Below are 25784 nucleotides of genomic sequence, written 5' to 3' on the forward strand. Positions count from 1 at the left end.
TTGTAACGATATAGAACGATCTTGAATGGTAGTGGTTAAAAGACATGCCTTGAATGATGTGGAAATATATGGAGTAAAGTGAAATTGGTAAAAATGTGCAATATGTGAGGAAAAAATGGGGAATCGTCATTTAATTTGTGAGGTTTATTTTGATTTCAACATGGGATGAAATGTAATTTTATTAATATAATAATCTGTCGGGTTTGTATGCTAGTCACAGGCAAAGGTAATACAATACGCCGTTTGTTTACACCGTATATTTGCATTGCGTTGAATTGAGGAAATAAAATAAATGCCCGGATGTTCGGAATTGTCAAGATACAGCAATAGCGACAAAGCGCCACTAGGTGCCTGTATCACTGGAAATTCATTATGGTTCTTTCTCCATTTTTGCCTTTAAGGCATCTTCAAATGATGAGTACTTATACTATAATATAGTTGTATATTTAAACAATATCAAAGAAGAAGTTGTGATTAACTTTGGAGGCTCCATTGTTGAGTTTTTGGTGAGGGACCGTCAGGCCGAGCATAAGATTGCTTCCAGTGACGTCACTAAGGCCTCCTTTCGGTCAACCGGGTCACGTTAAAATTCTAAAGCGTGATTCGCTGAGGGTGGCGCTTCCATCAGTCCTGACATGAGTCTATTGATCAGCCCTGTAGCAATAAGGGCCTAGGGCCTTTCCCACCAGAAAATGCTTCCCCATGGATGTTGAGGATGTGACGAGCCCGCGTGTCCTTTTCACCCCACGCGTAGCCATATGAACTCTATTTGAACCCAGTGACGGGTCAGCCGGCGGTCAATGACGAGACAGCGCAACAACAGTACTTCATGACTTTTATTATGATTTGAAAATAAAACATAACATTAAAATAATATGTTTTGTCTACGACAACTTGCATCATACGGCCACATGGTGGCATTCCAATGCCAAGCTTGTCTTTTACCAAATTGCGTTGCTCATGTGCCCTCCAGTTGGTTTGTTCTGCGTTGACTACATCCAGATGACGCCACCAAATTTCTCACTGCCTCCCACTGTTTAAGCCCAGTTAAAAAAATGAAGAACCTTTATAAATACACACGCGCCATGCTCACAAAATGAACATTTGGACTCAAGTTTTTTGCTTTTCCTTTTGTGGTGTAAAGATGCACACAGCAGATTATTGACCTTAGCTGCATTGTCCAGGTGGAATTTCATACTCGGACCAAATGCTCCCGCAGTCCTGATCCTTTCCTATGATGTGTTTGTGCCGAGGGAGCACACAATCTATGAAACCATACAACAATCGAAATGGAACCATACAACAATCGAAACAAAGGGGGGGGGGAAAAACAAAAAAACAAAACTGACATTTGTTTGTTTTTAGCTAAACAGCTCCCTGAACAAAAGTGTGGCGCCCTCGCTGTGGTCCAGTTATTGTGACTGGAAGCAGACAGTGATTAAGTTGAGGTCATCCAGCATACATCTGGGACACCTGCTTCTTGGTGCTCAGCTGTCATGATGATACACAAAAACATTACAGGGAACGCCCCAGAAGCAAACAGTTCAATAGCTTCAAGAGGCATGTTTGTTGGCGACTAATAGTGACAGAACATGCCCAAATTCAAGACAATTAAATAAACAAAAACAAGTTGGCAAAAAAAAAAAAAAAATCTAATAATATCATATTGCATGTAAATATTGTATAAAATCCTTAAAAATACAGTTTAGGTAACTATTTAAGTACTGAAGTCATCACAGCCAAAAGTGCAGAGGTCCATAAATAAAACATTGACTGTGGGTAGACTGCGGGGCTTCTCTTGGTCAACATCCACTCCAACGACCCAGTCGCCACCACAAGGGGCTAAAAGAGTAGCAGGTCAAACGGTCAGAGTTCATGAACTCGGACGTACACTGAGATTGAAGAGGACGCCGGGCTTGTTATCGTCCTGCTCACACAAAGCAAGTGGGAGGCGGAGGTTTTGTAGACAAGAGGCACAGGCTGGATGGCTAGGGGGGTTTGTGAGGGTGGGTGGGGGGCTGTTATCAAATCAACAGCGTTTACAGTGAGCAGACGCCGACAGACGAGTATTAAAGCTACACAAAGGTCAGAATAAATACACAAAAGGCAGAGCGGTGAAGGTGTGGACCTCGACCACGGCGGGCGGCTGTGCGGCGTTTCTTTCGCTAACAATTGCCTGTTGCCATCTTGGTGCCAAGGAACTAAGTTGGAGCGAGAGGAGGAGCTTCATCTAAACAGGCCATTGCGCTGGCTGCCATTTTGTGGCATCTATAGGCAATTGCGAACCTTTTGTGAACATTTTTGATTAATGTTATGTACTAGAAGTCAACTAAATTGGGCTCCCAGAGCACACTCGCATTTTTTAAATCAAAAAACAATTTTCCGGTTCAAACCGTTTTTTGTCACACCCCTAATAATTTCATTCAATTTGAAAGATGAAACTTTTAAATAACTGAATGCATCCTCACACTACACAAGCCGCTGATTCTGTCACTATTTCGCCACCTGCCAACTTTCGAGAGTGCACACACACAGCAGCCCAAATCAAGAGTTTCTACAGCTAGTTCCTATTACCCCTCCCCTCCCACACCAAATCACACATTAAACACTGAGCCAGTGTCAGAAAGCAAGAACATGAACACCGGTTCAAACATTGTACAGTTTCTACAGAGATGAGGAGAGGAATGCCTATGAGGGTCAACGGCCTACAAGGACACTGAGGAAGAAAAAGGATGCCATTAAGACAATACTGAATAATCAGGCAGCCGATTAACACTTGATCCCCCCCCCCCATCCCAAATCGGAGCGGGGGAGATGCTTAACACCCACTTCACACTGCAGAAAGGCACTAAAGTGGGCTTGTTGCTGTTGGGCGTAGAAAAATAAAAGATATACATTCATCGCTCACAGGTCATTTAACCGCAAATCTGGGAGTAAAAACAAATGCACTTGTAGAAAAATAAAATATTAAAAACAAAAAAGAACTTAAAAAAAAAAAAGGGTGGGTGGGAACGCATGGCCCCGACTTTTCCTTATTTTTGGATTGTGGGATACGAGTATGGCTACTTTTGTGAGTTTTCAAGAGCCACCAGTAGGCAATTGAGGAGCGCACCAGCGACCGGCAGTGGAGCCCTTTGGTGCACGCTGACATTGGGGGGGGGCTTTTTGAGAAGGAGGAGGAGGGTGGCTGTTGGCGGGAGGTCACAGCTCAGCTTTCAGTGCGAGGGCAAAGTCGACACAATGCATGTTCAGATGTCGGGACGGCATCCAAACGCGCATATGTGACACGCTTCTTACGTGTAGTGTGAAGCTGGGAGGGGAGGGGCGTGGGGGTGGAGTGATTTGGCTGCTAAGGAGTGTGAATGTGACGTGGGACGAGGACGAGGAGGAGTGGAACTCCAAAAAAGACGACGTCGTTCCGTTGACTTCCTGTGGCGTTCCGCTCCCGCAACCCTCCCGTCCGCGCCTTCCTCCTCTTCCTCCGTCCGTTTCCCGCTGCCCCTCGCCAGCGTGGCGTCAAGGTGCGGCGTCTTGGTGTGTGCTTCTTTGTTCTTGCGCGTGTGTGTGGTCGCTCGCCGTTCAGCGATTCAGTCGAGCCGACGGAGGAGCCACTCCTCGGGGAGATGTCGTGACCTCCGGCTCGGCTCGCCGTCACGTGGCCGTGGCTTCCAGGTAGCTCTGTAGTTTGCGGACGGTGGACTCATCCAGTGAAAAGAGGTCAAAGTCAAAGGTGGTGTTGGTCACGTTGAAGTGGCCCGTTTCCTCGATTAGGTTGACGATCTGAGACGCACAAGTTCACGCACAATTTCATTCACTCGAACAAAATGGGCCACGTAAGCAAGCAACCGATTCAAAACATTTGTCATACAATATATGTGGTATTTGTGTTACATATGTGTACTGAAATTGCATATTAATGAGCAGCTGTCAGCCTCACATACCTTAATTCCTGATAATGGCCACCATTGCGAGGGCCAATACTTTGAATTATGGACGGGTTTCGTCCTGATATAGATACTCACTCATCCCTATGTTGTTGATGTTGATTAACAAATACCAATTTACCAAAAATAATATGGATGTAATCTAATCAAATTGTAGATCTCTGAATTGTAAACCAGTATGAGGTGGCAAGAGATCCCCACCCTTTTAGCAGCAATATTTAACTGTGAAAAGTATTTGTGTGTGTGTGTGTGTGTGTGTGTGTGTGTGACCTTCCTTCAAATCTCTGCACAATTTCTTCCACATGATTTGTCAAAAGAACCCCAAGTGAAGCAAATGTGCTCAATTCTGGCAGTTTGTCAATCAGATTTACTGTAAATCCCAGCTAACTGCAAAATGAGGCCAATTTAAATACGCTAAACAGAAATTAAACTGCTTGACATGAACTGATCTCACAACTGGTTGTTTGTAGAACACAAGTAGAAGCAAAACAGGCTTCTATTTTTGTGAATGGAAAATTTCAGATTTCTATTTTGGGAGAGGAACTTATTTGTTTAAACAAATGATGCATGACTAGATGACTGCATGGTGTTAATTCAGTTGATTTCTGTTTTTTTTTGCTCTCAAGTGGTGCAATTAGTAGACAACAAATAAATTAAGCAAAACATTTTTTGGGGCATATTTTCAGATCGTAATGAGGCCTCTTTAAAAAATCGTATCCATATCTAAAAAATCTGATCCATATCCGATACGTGCCAACAGACAGATTAGATCAACCTCGTCAACTGACATCATCGAAATGCACTAAAGCGAAAATATAAACCGTGACAGCCAATGGAGCAACGTTAAGGTGATCCTCATTTCAACTAAGTGAGTCAGCCCAGGTCAACGACATGCTATGCATTTTTACTCTTTACTTCCTTGTTACTACCCATTGTTGACATTTGTGTCCGGTTCTTGCTTTACGACAATGTAAACTTTTGTAGCAACTCAATTCTGTGAAGAGCCATCACCTTGCGTATTAAGTTTCAATAAACAATTTGAACTCTATCATGTTTTCTACATAACAGCCAAAAGATCGCGACAAGCACACACACACCTGTTGCAGGACATTGCGCTCCCTTAAAGCCATCAGTCTGCGATGGAGGTCCACTAATTCTTCTGTGTAGGCCTGCAACGTTCGGGAGGACAGAAAAGTGTTATTGAACACCGGCGGCACGTCACTGCGAATTCAAGGGTGCTCTATGGCTTTCAAATCGCCAAATAAATTCTAGTTACATCTATGCAAGCAACCAACTAGATCCATCTGAAGGATGTTTTATGTGGTGGTTGAAGGTGCATCACAATTTAATCTGGCTTCAAGGGTTCAGTGGCAGTGTATCTAAACATCTGTTTCTATTTTCCATCAGCAATCTATTTGAACTGAATTACTGAACATGGGTTAACATGTGTGAGTTGAAGCATAAAAAGTGGAGCGGTATTTACCCTTCCTACCTTGTCGTATCCCTTCTTCAATACCTTCTCGGAACGGAACGAAGAGTCTGGACTCTTTCTGCCAGACAACTGCAATCACACACATAGAGATTCAAGAGAGTTAGACGGGCAAGAGATACATAACCCATAAATTATATATGAGTCATCAGTGTGAAAAATAATCCCACCTGTATGTTTATTACAAAAAAAACGGTGTCATTTAAAGTATCCTTTAAATTAAGATTATTTTAATGTTAGTCAACATGTCAGTGAAAGGAGTCACAAAATGAGGCCTCACTTTATTATTGGAGGAGCTGTGTTTCTGTGGGGGTGGGGCGGGGTCTCGACTGGGGCGGTGCGAGCCGTCACTGCTGTCACTCTCGCTGTCCAGGCTCAGTCTGACAAGGGGGAGAGGGACAAGGTCATGAGGTCACTCACACACTTTCCATATGTGGAGGTGAGTCACATTCATTCAATGTCTGCTTAATTGCCATTTAAATGGATCAACCGTATCTATGGTTGTATTTCGGAGGTCCCACCGAGCGGGGAACAAATAGTTCCTGTGAGAAGACTGACCGAGAGTCACGATTGGGGGGATTGGTCTTAACGGGGGTCCCCTCCTCCGAGCTGCTGTCGTCATCGTCTGACTCCTCTGACTGGATCTCCTCCACCATGGATCGCAGTGGACCTGGGACAAACAAAGACCACATTAAATGGCAATGACAGATTTTATTATTAGTTTTTAATTCAAACATTTCTCATTAAATATTTTAATTTAATGGACTTTTCAAGGACACATATCTGTATTTACTAGTATACATGGGCCTCACAAGGACACTGATGTTTCCTCTGAATCAATTTTAAAATACTGCACCTTGTCCTGGTTTCTGTCCTGGTTCAAAGTCCGAGTCTGAACTGGAGTCCGAGCTGGAACTCGAGTTTGAAGGACTGGAAGGAGCTGACTGCTGTCAGAGGAAAAGCAGGATGGCTCGTTTTCAAGTTGGTACAAAAATAATAATAATATATACACACACACACACACACACACAACAACAATAATAATAATGATAATACCTCTGACTTTGAAGATGCTTCATCCTCTGAATTCGACTCTTCTGACTCAGGCAGTTTTTTGGGTTCTTTCAAATCCTGCGTGTCGTTTTTGCCTTTGGCCCAGCGACCTTTTTCCTTGGAGTGTTTCTTGTCAGCATAGGGTTGACTGGCCGCGGATGATGACGACACACGAGGGGAACCTGTGAAACTCCCCCCAGACGGGCCTTTGGGCCCCTCAGAGCTGCCCTTTTTCTGCTTCTTCGCACTGGGTTTGGGAGACTCCACAGTGGAGGGTCTTTTACTGGGGGCTTTGGATTCTGCAGAACCTCCTCCTCCTCCCCCAACACCTGCACCTGCACCACCACCACCACCACCACCTCCTCCACTCCCAGCGCCCCCTCCTTTTGGAGACATGCCCTCCATCTTTGACTCCTTCAGGGTGAGTTTGGGTTCCTTGAAGGCCGCCTTGGGCAGGACTTTGACTTCATCTTTGACTTTGATGTCTGATGGCTTTTTCGAAGATGAGGATGAGGAAGAGTCACGTCCGCTCTTGCTGCTTCCATCTCTGTCGTTGTCCCCTTTCGACGAGGCTTTACTCTCAGAGTCTTTTCGGGGTCTTTCACGGTGCTCCTTGGTCATCTTGTGCGGTTTGGGTCCTTTGCTGCTGCCGCCACTTCCTTCTTTGCTGGGTTCCTAAAGGTAGTAAACTGAAGTTTAACAAAGCAATGTTATTATGCCTAAACTCTGTTCAAGTATTCTACAACAACTTGAGATAAACATGGACCCTTCACCAGAGTGGGTATAAAATGTCTAAACACCCCTGCTCGAATGCTAGCTTTTTTTTTTTTTTAAATATATATATTTTTAAATGTAAACAAGACCAAGATAACTCATTTAAAAAGTTGTAATGATATATATATAGCCTGTTAAACTAGATTTTTTTGCGATGTTTTTCTAGGATAAGGCATAGCAGAGACATATGTGGGGGGAAAAAGCAGGAGATGTCACAGGTGCAAAACATCAAGTACTTGCCTGAAACCCCAGCCACTGCTTAAATGTTGCTATTGGAAGCTACCTAATCAGTTCTCTTCCTGTCTTTTCGTCTTCACTATGTTCGAAATGCCTTAATAACCTTCTCCTAACTGTTTTACCTTTGAACATCTGATAATGTGGAAGCTCTCTGCTGACCATGGTTTGTGCTGGAAAACGCGACTTCAAAAAAATGAGTGGACCCAGTAGAACATCTGAAGTCAATTTGGAGTTAATCAGAGGCACTTTAAGGCCGGCTTGGTTACTCAAACAAATCTTGTACACACAGAAGCATTTCAAGACTTGCGTGTGTCCAAAAGAAGACACTGAGGACGTTTAACGGCTGTAATGTATATGCCAAGTCTGGAGTGGCGCTGTAGCGCAGCCACAGGGAGTTAACGGAAAGCATAGAAGAATCAGCAAAGAAGACGGCCACTTTTTTTCCCCCTAACTTTATTGCAATCTACAGAACACACATGGCTTTGCATGTATCAAAACAACAAGACAAAGACGAACACATGAGAAGTGACAATGGCAGGTGATTCAAGTACAATACCGCTTGTTGAACGTGGGAATAAAGAAGCTAAATATTTTGCTGCAAAAGCATAAGCCAAGCTAAGGAGGCTGCTCACTCTGGAGCCCGGTTTCAAAAGTGATCGGTTTCAAGCTCCGAAACCGGGCCATCGTGTCGACGAACGGCTTAAACGGTAAGAAACATGTGAGGATACATTGAAACTGGCTTTCGTGTGGACGGGGCCTAAATGGTGGCCAGTGTGTGCTGATTACCAATTAACATTTTTTAACGAGTTTAGTTAATACTGAACACAACCTCATGCCCAATTATAAGAGGATGTGCAATCACATTATATCCGCTGTTTATTTTTACTCCCCTCAACAAAAATTAATAGTGGGTGAAAATTTTAAAGATTTGCCATGGTCTCCTTTTTTATATCAAATATCCGATTAGCATTTGAACTGTGGTGTGTAGGCATTTTATATTCAATGTACATTTTACTAGTCAGTAAATTTTTGCATACAATGGAAATATTTATTCATGTTTGATGCAGTCGAAGCACATAAAAAAATAAAACTTTTCTAGAACAACCTGCTGTTTTCACAGCATGACTAATGAATAAAAGGCTTCTAAACAGGGGTGTGTAGACTTTTTATAGCCACTGCAGGATCACTTCTATTTCAACAATGTCCAGTCATGTTTTGGATAACAGGAGAAAAAAAACACACCACAGACTGATTTTGACTCTGGAAAAATTTACTTTATCAAGACACCTATTAAGATCAATGTTGTGAACAAGTCACGTAATGCAATTGCTTTGACAACTTAAAAAAAAAAAGGCAGATGGGTGTGGGTAAAATTTTTTTGTAGTCATATCTTTTGTCTAAAATCTTTATAGACTTAAGTCTTGCTGTAGTCGGTCAAGAGGAAAGGACAGCTGCTGATGAAAATATATTAATCTGAGGCACTTTAAATGGTGGCCAGTGTGTGCTGACTACCAATATAATTTCAGTTTAGTTAATTCTGAACACAATCTCATGCCCAATTATAAGAGGATGTGCAATCACATTATCTCAGTTGCTTGTTTTTACTTCCCTCCAAAAAAATTTGGGGGGGGGATTTAAAAGATTTACCTTGGTCTCTTTTTTTATGTATACATAAAAAAGATATTTATTATTTGTCATAATGATAGATTGAGGGAAGCCTGAACGATGCAGGGGATGCCCCTCTTTTCTCTTCCAAGTTAAGATGGCTGACTAATTCAGCATGCATGCTAATGCTACAACGACAGTTGGTAACAATTATAGTCTTGAGTCAGCCAGCTTGGAGGGCAGATGTGATGGGTAAAGACATACGGTACAAGGCAAAAGCAAGCTCATAGTTTTACACTCACAAATGAAATTTTAAATAAATGTGACTAACAAATAAATGAAGGTGAGGAGGAGAAATTAAAGACAGTACCAAACATTTTCATTTTTTTCCACATGGAAAGCTACTATGGTTCCATTTGTAGCCCCAAAGAAATGAGAAAGCAGAGCTGAGCCAAGTGCTTATAAAATGACAAGCAGCATCTTGGCAACACAACCAACCTTTGACACATGAGAGGTCTTGGTTTTCTTGGGATCTGAGAAGGCTGAGAGGGGGATGGTGGGGAGGATTGGATAGTCTGGACTGGGCCTCGACACCGCTTCAGCCACCTCCGGAACCACCAATACCTACATTAACAGGGATGAGAGGTGCACATTACATGGCTCTGTATTGCAAACCATAGTAAAAGAGATATGGTTGTATACTTTTTTTCTACTCAAACTAAAGAAAAAAATAAGTTATTTTAAAGTTAATTTCTTTAATATGTCATCAAATAATATGGACTGAACATTATGTTCTAAATATGATGAGCAGACTCACCCCTCCGGCTTTGATCAGCTTTTTCCTGAAATCTTTGGTGGGGTTGTTAAAGGTGAGCTTCTCACAGCGGAGGTGATTAACAGGAGGATTGCCCTCCAAATTGAGAAATAGGTCGTAGTTGAAACACACCTTTTTTGGCTCTTCCTAAACAAATTTCATAGAAGATGTCATCAATTCATTGTGTCAATATGAACAAGTAGAGAAAAGCAAACATCCAACATGAAGTGAAGCATGCACACTGAGAAGACACGAATTCTACTCAGAGAATTCTGCGAGAATTTGTGACGCTTTTGGATACAACGCACAGTATTCAGGCAAAGCCCTTGAGTAGCATCTGTAAGGGACTATGTTATTTTGCCTATTTATTACTCAAGCATCTAATGACGAAGTGACAGTATGTTGTAAATTTATTTCTATTAAGCATTGCTTGACTCTTAAAGGTTCCAATGGTTGCCAGCACATAAATAAGCAGATTACTTCTGGATTCAGCAAGAGCTTTATTTCTTAGACATCACAAAGGCAAAAAGTGCATCCATTAACAAAATCAAGGACATCTTTTGGTAGAAATGGGTAAAAATCCTCCTGTAAAAATTAAAAATAATAATCTAAGAATCCGCCCTTAAAATAATAATCTAAGAAACAATTATGATAATTTTTACTGGCACAATTGCTCATTTAGGTATGTTCATTATTTAGACGAATCTGTTAAAAGCAATGAAACAAACATTTGTCATTTTTCCCTCTCACCTTGTTCTTGAAGTACACCTCAATCAGCATGAGGAAGCCCGCGTAGCCCGACTCCTCCACTTTGTATGGGGGCTCTTTGCATACTGCAGACACAAACACGGGATCACAAGTCATCTGAATCCTATTTTTGAGACGAATTTGGCTAATATATCAGTCAGAAAAAAACAAACAGCCATGGGTAGTGAGATAAAAGTATACCAGTGGTCTGAAACTCAACTTATGTGGGGGATGCTGGAGAGCGTATGGGAGTATTTGGGCCACATCAAGTGTTCCACAAAAAAAGGGGCTCAAGCATTTCAAAAAAGTACACTTACCCCAATCATTTCAATCTTTATTAATATCAGTTCAGAAGATTAATGATCCACTCTCTCATCGCCCTGGTACTTTGCATACTCACCTCAGAATGTCTAGTTGAGATATCTGATTTATTGAGAGCACTGCAGCTTTCTTTGTGCGTTCAAAACCTGTTGGCCCTGTGCTCGCAGCTCAATAATGATAATAAAAAACAACGCTTCTGTCTCCAGTTCTTCTTGAAATTGGCTGTCCTCATCAACAATTTTTCTCTTCACAGCAGATTTCGGCGAAAGCTGTCATGAGTCTGAGCTATGGTAGCCCATAAGTGATTAAAATAATAAATAAATCACACAAAACACCAAGAAAAAAAAGTGGGCTGCACAAAAATTAAACTTTGATGTCAAACAGGTGGCCACAAATTATAATCATGCAGGCCATAAACGGCAAGTTTGAGACCTCTGAAGTATAGTTTTCGTGTAGCATCCAATTAAATCACTTATTGACACACAGACACAGGCACAGTCAACTCTGGCAAATGTATTCATATGAATAAATATTGATTGTTGCAAATAAACTAATATAAAAAATGCCATAACACTAATGAGGTTAAGTGATATATAAAGTGGATGGCTAAAAGGAGGAAGCTATTTCTTCTATGCTGTTTACTCAAACTCCTCATAGATGGTAGTCACATAACGTCATGTGCCATACATTGTGTGCCGTTCACGGGTGCACGGCGTGTCGAATGTGAAGTTTGTGAACTAACAAAGGAGTGTTAGAGAATTTCCAAGGATTTCCAACTGACAAAAGTCTCCCCAAGTGTGTTCCAACCATTATGAATAAGGTAAGAATTATTGTAAGATTGCTAAAATGCATTTTACCGTAATGCGATCATGAGTCAACAATGATTTTGGATTAAACATGCTAGTGCTTGGAGCTAGCGTGGTTGGGGAATTAGCTAACTATCAAAATAACCTGACATGATTCGCTTCTATTTCACAAATGATTTATATAAATGCACATAGCAAATGTTGTTAATCTAACGGATTCCCTAATCAAACGTTTCAACGTTTACCGCTCGAAGGGCTGTTGATGTAAACCTTCCGCATTTGTCTTCTTTACACAAGTAACATCAGAGGGAAGCTGAGGATGACATTACCAATAGCAAAATAACATTCGGTGTAAACGTGAGCAGGGCTGAGAACGGTAAAAACTAACCACAGCATACGTCGCTGTCTCACGAGATCACGTCATCCCGTGACGTCAATGAATAGCATCTATACTTGAAAGTAGGCAATTAAACAATGTTAAAATCACATTAAGCTTCTATTTCATCTTTAATCTTGTCACTGAACCCTTTCATTCTTGCTTGAATGATTTTCCTTTCTGTTAATTACTTCAGATAATCTGTTTTAGTCAATTAGCTAATGTGAATCCTATTAGGTAGGAGAGTGTGAAATGTGTGTTATCTGAGAGGGAGTGTGTGAACGCTGCGGTGGTCATAGTTACCTCTCTTGGGTTTGGGGAAGCTCTCATGCAGGCGGAAGACAACCTTATCTACAAAGTGCTGGATGTCGCCGTTCTCCGGCCCTCGGACAAAAACCATCCAGTCGTGGGTGAAGCCCTCTGATGTTACTTTCTTCCTCAGCTGAGCTCTGTGGCCCAATTCCAGTTTCACCTGCACTGTGCACTGGAAATATGAGAACAAAAGTAGCAATAGTCAATGCTGGGCCCTTTCGATTTGGTAGGAAATGTGCAAGGTCAGAAAGCAAAGAAACAGACCCCGAGAACAAGAAGGATGCATCCAATCAAAACATGCCACCCATTCTTGACAAGTTTTGAATACTTTAATGACCACATTAAGGTCAAATAAATGTCAAGTTTAGTCAGCTACACCCTTTGTGCATTCAAACTCTTGCCTGCCTTCAAACAAATAACGATCTGTATTTGATTTCATTAGGATGTACAGAACATTCAGCAATGACACATCTTTGCTCTTTAATAGCTGTCAAATTTGTTCTTTAAACTTTTTTAATAATTCCCCCCAAGAAAACTAAGCTCAAGTGTAGTGTGTGCGGTAGACTTGAGTGTGTGAGCATGCACGGCAATGACTTTGGTGACACTTTGGTCACGCTTTTTGCCACAATTGTCTCTGATAGGCTATCCTTGTCGTGGTGTGACAAGTTTTAAAATAACCTCTAAACATTAAATTAGTGGCATAAGATGTGGCCAGAGAGGCATGATTTTTCAAAAGATCATTTTAATAATATTATGCTGTCAGGTCATACAGACAGTGTTAACAATGAAAAGTGTTGGGTTTTTTTAAACTGTAAACTCCGCCTTTAACAATTCAATGCTTTATGCAGATTTTGTGAGAGACTGTTACACCCTCCACTGTGAAGGTTTACACGGTGTGTCTACTAAAAACATGAAAACACAATTCTGCATGTTGAAATTTAAGCAGACCGTGTTTTTCTATTGTTGTAACTTAGATGAAGATCAGATTACTTTTTATGACCAGTTTATGCAGAAATCCAGGTAAATATGAGAGATGCACTGACAGCGCAGTTAAATATGGCAAAGTCAACTAAGTTAACTAGTAGTGAAATAAAGTCAGGAATCCAAACAATTTATTGCTTTTTTCCCTCTTTTTTTTTTTAAGTACATGCAAATTAAAAATAAACATGTCTTGTGAATTTGACACAATGCAGATGAGTGTTCTTAACATGTAGGGATATACTGATTATTGGCACCGATTTTGGGCATTTTGACGAGTATCAGTATCGGCCTTTTTATAAAAATAAAAAAATCTGAAGGACGATAAAAAGTCAATCTAAACCATTTACATCTCATGGAACTATTTAATTATTATTTTTTATCTAGCTTTATAAGAGATGCTGCTGACTCTGGGAACCTTCTGAAATGTAAAAGTTTAAGATTTAAGTATTTTAGAATTTTGGAAAACAATATTTACTGTAGAAAACTATAGAGAGCTAAGGTATTGTTTAAGTTTCCATTTAACTTTTTAAGACATACTGATAACCTTAGGAGCTCCCTAAACATTTTGTTAGAAATTTAAAAGGATTTGGTCTAAGATAAAAAAATAAAAATAACTTCTACATTACGAAGTCAGAAAATTTGTCCAATAAACATGCTTTAAGGAAGCCATTTCAACAAAGTCAAGATTGGCATTTGTATAAAAAAAATGATGCCAATATCACCCCCCCCCCCTTTTTTTTATACTGAAAATTATTATTGGCTCCAAATATCGGTTATTGGCGTCCTTGACTACTAATAATCGGCATGGGTATCGGCCCTGAAAAAAAAAATATCGGTCTATCTCTACTACTGCCAAAGTTGAATTGAAAAAAATAAATCAGCAAGTATATGAAAATAGGCTTGAAAATGGTGACTGGTTCAGATGCTCCACCCATCACTCCAATATGTTCATACGTCAAGCACATACAAATCCCATGTTTGCGCTGCAAAAATACTGTATATTTGTTTAAAGCCTCTGTGACAACATCCCAGTTCATTTCCAGACTCAAAGTGTCATTTACAAGACTGTTTACGTACGTCGTCAACATTTAGTCGCACTGGTTCTTTACCTCTCCAGTCAATCAGGAGTTGGCTGCCTGAGCCGATATATCTCCAAAGATTTTTCCAGAGGAGAATGCACATTGCTGGGATATCATTCTCGGTCAAGAACAATGACAGCATGACCTGTGTGACAGTAGTGTGTTTGAGGGAAGGTGTATAGATTACTCATGACTACTAACTAGTGATGAGGCTATGAGATTGAGTGCAGAAGGGGCCAGTTGACACAATAAGGAAGGAGTGAAGAATGTAAGGATTTAGCTTCGGCAGTTGACTGGCTGATGAGCTGGGATTAAGAGTGTGTGCGTGGAAGAGGTTGACATGAGCACTCCATTCAGTGATCACATTACAACACAGAAGGACACACATGCAATGCATGCATGTAGTAACACACACACCTGGCAGTTTGCCTGGCCATTCTGTGGCAGTAATGCCCTGTAAGTACAGACTCTGCCACACCCTACCATGGAGTCAGAGTAACCACCAGCACCAGCCTCACTGATCTTGGAAATCACATTAAGTGCCTTAATAGTTCAAAGTAAAGTGGGGGGTGAGGTGGGGGATAATTCAAAATTCTTCAGTGTGGCTAGAAGAAAAAAAAGGAAACTGTTCAAAAGGTTTTCTCCTCACTATCACCAATTGAAAAAAAAAATGCAGAAAATCAGTAATATGACCAATCATCTTGTCATCTCAACCACGGAGCTTGCATACACACACAAGTCTCATGACAAGAAAAACAGCTGACCTCTCATCAGCATTCCCAAACAAAGTGGTACTCCACTCCCATTGGCCAGTGATCATGATGATCCAGTTCGGACTAAAGGAGATTTTCATCTGGCTGTGTAAAGATGTCGCATAGGGTAACATAGAAGTACACATTTACAACAGAGCACATCAACCAGCCAGTTTAGAACTTGGAAGTGAAAACTATTTTGTAGCTACTGGTTCAGCATCAACGTGGAACTGTGTATTTCGCAAATGTCATCATGTCAAACACAATGCATTTAGGGACTAGTTGACTTCCATTCTTCCAAGTTCCCCCATTTCCCCCATTGGAACTGTGGAAAAAGTTGTTCCAGTGTCATAGCAAGGCTTAAAAATGTTTTTTTTTTGTTTTGTTTTTTTTAAATGTGTTGCGAGTCAAAATTCACGTTTCGCACATCAGTCACACAAATTGAGAAGCAAAACTGCCAACAGTCATTTATTTGGCACTAGGCGGATCTCCCAAATGTTGCAGGACTTCGGCCCTCGAGGACCAGGAATGGGTAAGCCTGTGTAACGGAAACCATGAACGCTAACTCATTATGCAACTGTATGTTCTAGATATTACATATCAAATCGGTCATCAGTGTAGTCAATGCTCCCAAGGGCTTCCACTTCATGAAATGCTTCAATTTGGTACCAAATGGGGTATTCCAGTGGATTCTTCAGTTCTTGTAGCTATTAGCTGTCTTCTTCATCTATGTACACGACATGTCGCAAATCACACTCAGCTTCCGACGTCACTTGCTCATCCCAGAGCCGTAGCTCGACATTTGGGGAACAAGGCAAACACTTACACAGCTCATACTTCAGTTCAATTTTGACAAATGGTGAGTTATGTAATTCTGGCCACTTTGTCCTGCTTTTGAAATCAGTTATCATCTGATAGCTTAAAGCTACTGAATGCAGAAAATTTCATTTTGAATTGCTACTGCCACCTGTTGACAAAAAATGAAACTGCACACACCCTTCTTCACATACACAATGAGCACATGTTGCCACATCCGCAAATTCAAACACAAATCTGAAAACTATTGGCCAGGTGTTTGCAGGAGTAGCCATTGTGAACAGCTAGGGTGATAATCTACTAATTAATAAATCTCATTTGCGCCCCAAAACGTATAAATATGTTCTATTTTAAATGTTTTAAGTGTCCCAAAGACGTATTGATACATTTTTTAAACGTTTTTTTTATGCCAGAGACTGAGCAACATACAGGCTTTGAGCAGCCTCTCAACTGCAAAGAAGGGTTGAAGAAATGGGAGTTATTACACAAACGGCCAGCAGGTGGCAGTAGAGCAAAAGAGATCAACCAGGGCCATGTTGAAAAAAAACCTGTTTTATTCACATTACAATAGATTTGTGAATAATGATGGAACTTAGCTATATTCTAATGCTAATTGCTGCAAAACGGAAACAGATAAAATATACTTTTTTTACTGATGAAAGAAGAGACTCTTATCTTTCTTTTGGTAGGTTCCATGTTTTTATAGCAATAGAACACAATATTCTGCGGGCCTTGCAAAATCAGTCAAAATCCAGTAAAACAGCCGGGAGCAAAGGGGGTTGCTTCAGTGAAAATGGCTGGGAGTGAATGAGTTAAAAGATGTTTCAGTCTCAAATAAAAAGGCTATTGTAAAGATATTTCTGGCCAAATTGTTACAGAGAGCAGCTTTAAGTTAACCTAATAATACTTTAATGTGAACTATTCAAAAGTCGCAGCCCTAAATTCAACTTGTCCGTTATATTGTCAACAGTTATTATTATTATTATTATATTGTTTTATAAAACCCCTGCTGTTCCCGGACCGTGGGATATATCTGCAAAAAAACTTGCTCCTCAAAATTTGAAAGTTGTTCCTCAATTGAAGTCATGCTTGTCAAAACTGCTCCTCACAGAAAAAAAAAAAGTATTTTAAGCCTTGTACAACCTTTTTACCGTACATGCACTGTTTTAATTTGGTTCGAAATTCTTAAGTCTGTTTTTAAAAAAAATATTAAGAAAAGCTGACTTCATGATATAAAACTAAGAGCAATACTATCACCTAGTGGCATTAATTATATTGCTAAATTGTACTGAGCAGTCAGACATTTTCCTATATCAGGTTCTATGGTTGTCATTACATATTTATTCTTTGACATCAAGGGATACCTTTATGTGGTGGAATCCCCCCCCCCCCCCCAACCACCACCAAAAAACAAAAACAAAGCTTGAATAAGCATAACACATGTTAGTTACTGACTGATTTGAAATTTCATAAGATTTGCGTTGACTGGCATTACATCAACCATGATGCGGATGGTTGTTTTTCTTGCCCTCAAATTTGGGAAATTATCTTTCTTGAAATATTTTAACTAAACTCTAAATTATATGAAGAAATTCAACTATATTGCAAAAGAGATACAATTCAATCGTAGCAATAACACCACCCTTCAAGGGATACTTGCCTCATTGAGCCAATTTCAGCAGAATAAATTTGGTAACTTCATTATTTTTCATGTACAATTAATACCTTTAAATACTAATGTTTCCACTTGCTGTCGACTGAAGATGACATCACCTGTGCTGACGAAGTAGGTAACAACCAATCATGGCTTAGTTTGCTGACCAAACCCAGGTAACACGTGAGCCATGATTGGTCGTTACCTACCGGTACTTCCTCAGTACATGTGATGTCATCTTCAGTCCAGAGCAAGTGGAAAAATTAGTTTTTAAAGTTATTAAAAGTACAAGAAAAATAATGAAGTTATCAAATTCATTCTGGACAAAATATTAACATGTTACTGCTGAAAATTAGTCATGTATCCCACTCTCTAAGCGCAACCTAAACGAAACATCAACATCTTTATTGAAGTACCTTTGACCTCACATTGGCGTCTTTGTTCTTTGCCAGCTTTCCGTAGATCATGCTGCTGACTCCAATAGGCTTTACCCGCTTGTCCCAGGATTTTGTTTTCCACTGTACACAGTGCCCCGCGGTGTAGCTGGTTGTCATAGAAATGTTGAAGGAAGGAAACTGCTGTGCCATCATCTTCAACATGACATAAAATATCTGGCATCTAGGAAACCCTTAAATGAAGTGTAAGCCCATCTCGCTCTCCTTGGAGCAATTTGTCAGAAACCAGGCAGAAGAAGGAATTGTGGCATCTTCTAAATTGACTGTACTGTATTGTGAATGTGATTTCTGTTTGCATCCTTAAGGAGATGTCTAGTAAAAAAAAAAAAAAACGACGGCGGCTTAGATATTTCTTACAAGGAGACAACATTACAGGGGCATTACTCAGTAATAATAGGGATGTTCGATACCACTTTTTTTAGACCGATACCAGTATGAGCACTCAACTCTTGAGGAGCAACCGATACTGATACCAATAATACTTTTGATACATAAAATTTCCACACAAAAAAAAAACAATGACAGATAATTAAAATAATAAACACCTAAATATCCCCAAAATAGTATTTACCCATTAAAATTACATAAAATTAATGGAAATTTCCTATTCTTCTAATTTCTAGTTCATGATCATAAAATGGCGACAAGAGGCCAATTGATATTGGTATCAGCTGCGAATACGCGTATTGTTACCTTGAAATATGGCTATGTTTGGCCCCGATACCAATACCGTATCGGTACTCACCCATCCCTACTATTTACTCATTAATACTCAGGTCAGTCAGTTGTACGCAAAGCAAATGACTCCAAATAGGACCAGCACAATCAAAAATATATTTCCAATGGAAACCCTTTAACTCACAACAACTGTTTGCATATCTATGCATTTCCTTTACGGAAGACTAACATTGACAATATTTTTGAAGGCACCTGAACTCTTTGACTGCCAGATGTTTTCAGAAAAGGGATGCCGCCAGTGCCAGCCGATTTAAGCATTTTGACTGATCTTTCAAGGTCCACAGAAAATGTTGTTTGGACTATGGAAACACTACCAAATGAAAGATTGAACTCTCATCTTTCATCAGAAAAATTATTCCGTTTTTCAGTAATCAACAATAGAAAATTGTTAGTTTCACCGAAATGCTCTGTTTTGAAACAAAAAACAAGCTTTTGGTGAAACAATGTTATTTCATGCACTCTAGTGAATTGTACACTTCTTTTGTCCATGAATGATGCCACAAACACCTAAATAGTGCTTTACTTCTGTAAAACACTACCACCAACAATGGAAAAAGTGTTTTTTGATAGCAAAATACGTTTATTTCCATTCAACAGTGTAACAATTTGACAAAACAATTTCGCAAACTATTTACAAATGTGTGCAACTGTGGTACTATTTACAATTATGTGGATGTTTCAAATACAGTTTTTCTTTTTGTAACACTCCCCTGCGTGCAAGGAGACGGAGCAGGATTTGCACAACAGATTCGTTTCACTGCGATTGCCCCTTTTGCGTGCAGACGTTACACTTTCTTGACGGCCTTTTTTTCCGGGGAATAGCAAGTAGCAGACTGTACCCGATGAATATGCATTGGACTCGGGGCACTCTTCGTCGTCTGATTGAACGTCCGCCTGAGCGTGCTCGGTTGTGCTCCGCATTTTCCGGTGTTAGCATCGCTAGCCGGTGAGGCTTTATGACGTGGTCATAGCCGCCGCGTCCATGCTTCCAACTTCGGCATCAACCTCGGAGCCACCATCATCATCATCGTCGTCATCACTGTGCTCTTTAGCATTGGTCGATGAGCTGCTTGCAACCGGTCGCCTTTGTTCGCTTCCTCAGCCATCTAGCTCCGCCTCACGTCTTCTACTGCCGCGTCAACGCTTCCAACCTCGGAGTCACCATCATCATCATCGATGATGATCATCGTCGTCATCAATGTGCTCTTTAGCACTGGTCGATGCTTTTCGTCTTTGAAAAAAATGCTCAAGCGTGAGCTGCTTGCAACCGCTCGCCATTTTCGCTTCCCATCCCCAGCCATTGTCCCCTCTAGCTCCGCCTCACGTCTTCTACTGACGCCTACCCAATCTTGTCAAAAGAGAGTCATCGCTGCCATCTAGGGGCCAAAAATAGTCATTAGGCTAACTAGATCTGCTTGAAACTTTCACCACAGCTGGCCAAGGCTTTCCTCCACCCGTTTCCCAAAAAAAAATATTAAAAAAATGGAGAACGTCTTTTAAAGTCCTTGGCGGCCCTCCGTAGGTTTTTACTAAACGTCATTTAACGTTTTTGGCAGTAAAAGAGTTAACATGCCCTCTGCATGCTCACTCACCAATTTGAAGCAATATAAAAAAGCAGTTCAAAGAAAGCGGCTGATATTTAAGTGTGGTTTTACCTAGGGCTGTGCAATGAATAAAAATTCGATTACAATTTATTACATTTATTACACTCCACAATTACAAAATTTGCATAATCGTAAACAAAAATAAAAGATTATCTATATTAATTTTGAGTTGTTTAAATATATATAATTGCACCTTTTTTAAATTTTAAAATGACAAATTTAATATATCCTGTTTGGTCCAAAAGGAACTTGCATAATAATAGTGTTTCAAAGAAATGTATTTGTCTTAATATTTTATACGTTTAAACATTTTCTTGTTTTGTACCAAAAAACAAATGAGTGTCCTAATCGTGATTTCAATTATTACCAAATTAATCGTGATGAATATTTTCTTCATAATCGAGCAGCGCTAGTTTTACCAAAACCCCCACAAAAAAATAAAACCCGTGACATAATGTAGAAATTTGTTAACTTGTTCCCATGTGTATCTGTTGGCCTAATCAAGAAGGGTTGTGGGGGCAGAAGTGGGTCAAATGGGGGGCCACAGGGTCAAGATTTGCTGAAGACCAAGTACTGAGGAAACTAATTAGAAATACTGTTAATGAAGGGATGCCAGGTGTTACCTGAGTATTGAAAGTGTCCCATGAAGTGAACAGAACATCCGATTGCTCAAGGGAACCAAACCATGCGTTGATTTTTACCTGTTCAAATTTTAATCTAAAGTTGTAAGTAATGCATGATTTAATACACAACCAATTCAATTACACTAAATCACGCAAACGCAGTTTGATATCAAACCTTCTTTACTAATCGTGTATATTAGACACTTTGGTTCAATGAATGGTGCCAATCAAAGCACGAGCGCGGTTCAAATTTTCCACATTGGGATTTTGCCAGACTCTCCCCCAGATCCAATGGCATTATATTGAAGAAAAGTGCACTCGCGTTAACCATTAACCAAATGTTAGCCAATATTACAAAATAGTAGTGTCCTCGTTGGCTTTCTTTGGCAAGTATGACAGGTATCAGGCCCCCGCCCTGGCTTGAGCAGCACGACCATGGGAGGACGAGCGAGCCTTTTCCCGGCGCCTTGTCGCGTCTCCTTAGCCTTTAGCCAAGGGCCGATATTCCACTGGTTGTGTGAACTAGCTTAGCATAGCTGTGTGGACACAACCGCCACTCAAAAGCTTTTCAGGGAAACTAATAATTGCATTAGACTTGGAGCCAAAATAGAGCATGCTAAATACCGGGTGTGTGTATCTTTGTGTGGTGGTTTGTTGCTTCGGCTATGCAGCGGCGCTGAATGAAGCGACAGAGTGAAGCTAGTTAGCGGTAAATGCCGATGTATGAGTGGCCAGCTAGCATAGCTCCAGAACCAAACAACTACGACTTGTACAGCAGCAAGAGCAGCGGGTTTTTTTTCTCGCTCGCTCTCTCTCCCTTGCTCGCTCTCTTCAAGCGACTACAACAGAGGATTCATTCCTGCCCTACCAGCGAGAAAGCCGCCAGTATTCTCCCCGTGAAAAGTTCAAGAGTCCAAAAACAGAGACGGAAGCCACCCTACCTGATTCTCCATGTTTCACTGGCCTCAGTGATTGCTGTTTTTATTTACAGCGGCGTTTGTGGAGCGTCTCCCCTGCCTTGGCTCCTCATTGTGTGTCAATCCAGCCGAGAAGCGGAAGGCAGACGGCTCCCCTCCCCGTCCAGACGGTCCGCTGGAAGGCAACCCAAACAGAAAGCTCTCTCGGCCAATAGGAGAGCGGGGATTTCCGGCTCTCTTGAAAACAGCCAATCAAAGCTCATTAGGAGGCGGGCATGGATTCTTCCCGCAAATACAAATAAAGCTTTTTGTGATGGTATTCTCGAGTGACAGGCGATATGTCCCAATGGCTGCAGCTCTGATTCAATTGTCAAATGCACATGGTGTTAATTGATCATTAAGAATGAATAATACTATAATCAATGCAGAAAATCAATATGGGAAACGTGTTGTGCTTGTTCCTAAATTTATAACCCCTTTAATGAGCATAAAAGCGCTCAGATAAACTGCTCTGGGCAAATGGTCTGGGATAAGTTATACTACACAGCTATGAAAAATACCATTAATTCAGCAAAGATTATTGCACTTGATGAGCATTTTTCTTCCTGGTGAAATCAGGAAATAAACAACACCGTATATTTATTGTACAGTAAGTGTATTAATGCCATCCATCCAACCATTTTCTATACTACTTATCCTCAAAGATCGGGGAACATAAATCTATCTTACTTTTGGTGAAATGCAGGAGGCAGGCACCCTGGACTGGTAGCCAATTCTATATTTTAACGTATATATTTACTGCATAGTGCATATGCGTTATTTTCTAATAGATTAATCTGTCAACAAAAAGAAACATGTTTTAATTTCCATCCCTATATTGTCAACCTCTTAAAATAATTGCTTGTTATTTTTTTGCGAAAAAATATTTTTTTGCCAAATGATCTCGTGTCGCAATTGGGTAAATTTTTTGTGTTTCCTGAAAATTTTGAAACAAATATTTAGGAGATTATTTTAATATGGCGTCAATATATATATATAAATATATAAAAGCACATTATTTCAAATTGACAGCCAAGAAAATGTATAAAAATAAAATAATTACCATTTGGTTACTGGTTTGGTCGGAATGATGTTAGAAAAAACAAAGAAAAAACAGTAACATTGTTGATCATTGTTTTCCAAAGTAAAAACAAATGTTTGTAATTGTCTTATTTTGAAAAACAAAAACAATCAATTTGCTTTCATGGAGGACTACATGAATATTTACTGTTGACATGCTGTAATTTGAAGACATTTGACAGTTTTAAATTGAGGTCAGCAACAATTAAACGACAAGTAATTGATGATCAAGTTAGTTATAATTACTTGTGATAATTGATTCATAATTTGCAGACCTTGTTCGATTTAAAATTGTTCAATTCCTTGACATTTCAGCATCTTAACAGTAAATATACCTGTAGTCCTCCAGACTGTTCGTCTTTGCATTAAAAAAAATATGACAAATGTAAACGTTTGCTTTTACTTTAGAAAACAACAACACATCAACATGTTTGCTGATTTTTTACATCTAAATAACCAACAACGTGCCAATAAAATGAATCGCATGGCCTGCATAGTTGAAGTATTTCATTGAAAGTCATTACACTTCACGAGTTAATTATGGATGACTGTTTTGTTTTTTTCATTGGCAATAGAATCACTGGCTTGTTTCGATTTGATGAATGGCGTAATTAGTTGTACTACAGTACATTAGTGAGTCAACAAGGATGCTCCAGTGTAATAAGTGAAAGAATTGCGAGTAGCTTGTCTTCGTCTTGACGCTGTCTTGTTTTCCTTAAGAGTCAGATGGTGTCACATCTCTCTGGCGGAACACTTTGAAGTGAGATTATTGGCCGGGTCTCCACTTTGGCCCACAAGGTCACCACTCTCTCACTGTGGCTATACTTCTCCCCCTATATAATCCAGTTTGCCTTTGAGTCAAAGCAGAGGAAAAGGAATCCCACCTTGGCTTTCAGACATGAGTGTGTCTTTTTACTCACATTGAGACATCAAGTCCTTTAATCCTCCTTTTCATTTGGAAAGAATGGCACAGAACAAAAGCATAATGTGAAAATTTGCATACAAGAGCTTTAATATAATTTTATTACCATTGCCTTGACAGGTGTTAAGGCACCACAATGATAAACATCATCTTTATTCTATAATGTTTTAATTAATCACCATCCCTGGACACTGATGATAAAAGCTGTGTTTATCCCAGATAATTACCGTAGTTCTTTAGGAATGGTGACTTTTACAAAGTAAAAAGGATACATTTATAATCATTACCATTATATGAAAATAAAATACCAATTCATTGTATTTTATTATGGCTGTTCATTATTAAAACATTATTTTACCGGAATTTGGTCAAATTAGCATGGTTCTCTAGTGAGTGTTGCGCATTATACATAGCAACTCATCTCATCAAAAAGGAAATGATGTGTCACATGTGCAATTAAAAATGTTCACTAATGAACATATGACTGAGGATTTCCAATCAGCTTGGATGTGGAATGCACACAATGAGAACATGCATGTCTACAAGATGTGTGTTGTCAGAGTTGAACAGACACATGTGAGGCTTGTCAGGCTGCCTGTCTGGTCCGACTTTGATCACATTTCTCCTGATTTGTTTAGTGATGCTGTTGGTGGTCAGCAGAAGGATTCCCCCCAGGTAAGAAATAGAAAATATACATAACCTCATGCAACACCAGCAACACACACAAGCTACATATAAGATGGGAGCTTTCATGACAAAAGATAAAAGCTGAATGAATGAGCTGGCCAGAGCAGCCTAAAAGTGAAAATCACAAATGGATGTACTTGTTATAAATCAGCAAGTTATTATAAAATGAACTCCTTATATATGATGTGCTAAGAACATATATGTACAAAGTACATATACTGTATTAAAGACTATTGTACAAATAAAAAAATAAAGTCAGTGAAAAATGTATGGTGATCTTGTTTTTACTTTTAAGAAATTTTTAAGTAAGTGTCCATTGCAGACAAATCTCTGGTGCTATACTTTGATGTGAGATTAAGATTATTGTGCCTCAATTATGGCTCAAAAGGTCACCACTCTCGTACTGGCTTGTCAGTAAATCAGTTGTCTGACTGTCATTCTGGTGTGAAACTGATATTGAGACATCAACATATAAAGCATAATTCAAGTTCTATCCTATTTTTACATTGGAATGTTACATTTAAGAATAAAACGATTTCAATTCGAAGAATACATGTGTTCCAGATTAGTAGGTGGATGCTGTTCTTTGGCAATTTTTCTACATTATGTGATACGCTTTATAGCAAATACGTCATCAACAATTCTATTAGTGTCTATAACAATATAGATTTTTTTTAAGTATTTCTTTCTTTCAAGAGTTCTGTATTATTATTAGAGCTGTCAAACGATTCATAAAAAAGATTAATCACATCTTAGAATTTTGATTAATCATGATTAATCACTTAATTAAAAAGGCTTTTTTATCAACATTTTTTGCCTGCCAAATTTGAAGAGCACCTGTTAAGTGTTAATTTTTTTTCAACATTTAAAGTCATGAGGACGTCTTCAACCTTTTTTGATCCACTGCACATGCTCATCCTCCTCTTTTTTAATTACTTGCATAATTTAAAATGGGGAAA

At 39.7% G+C, this 25784-nt stretch overlaps 1 protein-coding gene across 5 annotated transcripts; it reads right to left on the reverse strand.

Annotated features, from left to right (window-relative positions):
• Window positions 1-822: 822 nt before the first annotated feature.
• mllt1a (MLLT1 super elongation complex subunit a) lies at window positions 823-22281 on the reverse strand. Of its 5 annotated transcripts, none has more exons than XM_077583113.1 (12): window positions 22122-22281; window positions 12470-12650; window positions 10667-10749; window positions 9920-10063; window positions 9601-9726; window positions 6490-7161; window positions 6290-6377; window positions 5992-6103; window positions 5714-5813; window positions 5437-5505; window positions 5042-5113; window positions 823-3780 (listed from the first exon to the last, which is right to left on the reverse strand). In XM_077583113.1, the coding sequence occupies exons 1-12, from the start codon at window positions 22131-22133 to the stop codon at window positions 3652-3654; spliced, it is 1788 nt and encodes a 595-aa protein (XP_077439239.1). In that variant the 5' UTR covers window positions 22134-22281; the 3' UTR covers window positions 823-3651. The 5 variants fall into 5 exon arrangements, with proteins under 5 accessions (XP_077439239.1, XP_077439236.1, XP_077439238.1 ...); XM_077583110.1 differs by having other exon boundaries at window positions 5428-5505; XM_077583112.1 differs by having other exon boundaries at window positions 6290-6380.
• Between the last annotated feature and the right edge of the window lie 3503 nt (window positions 22282-25784).

This window comes from Vanacampus margaritifer, chromosome 13 (genome assembly GCF_051991255.1).
Source record: "Vanacampus margaritifer isolate UIUO_Vmar chromosome 13, RoL_Vmar_1.0, whole genome shotgun sequence".
In the NCBI taxonomy this organism is placed as follows: Eukaryota; Metazoa; Chordata; class Actinopteri; order Syngnathiformes; family Syngnathidae; genus Vanacampus; species Vanacampus margaritifer.

What these genes read in the sequence shown, in the direction of transcription:
- mllt1a (XM_077583109.1), bottom strand. An exon ending in CTTCCCCAAACCCAAGAGAG is followed by an intron (nt 10,750 to 12,469) that starts GTAACTATGACC and finishes TTGTGTCTGCAG; the next exon opens with TATGCAAAGAGCCCCCATAC. An exon ending in GATACGACAAGGTAGGAAGG is followed by an intron (nt 5,114 to 5,427) that starts GTAAATACCGCT and finishes CGAACGTTGCAG; the next exon opens with GCCTACACAGAAGAATTAGT.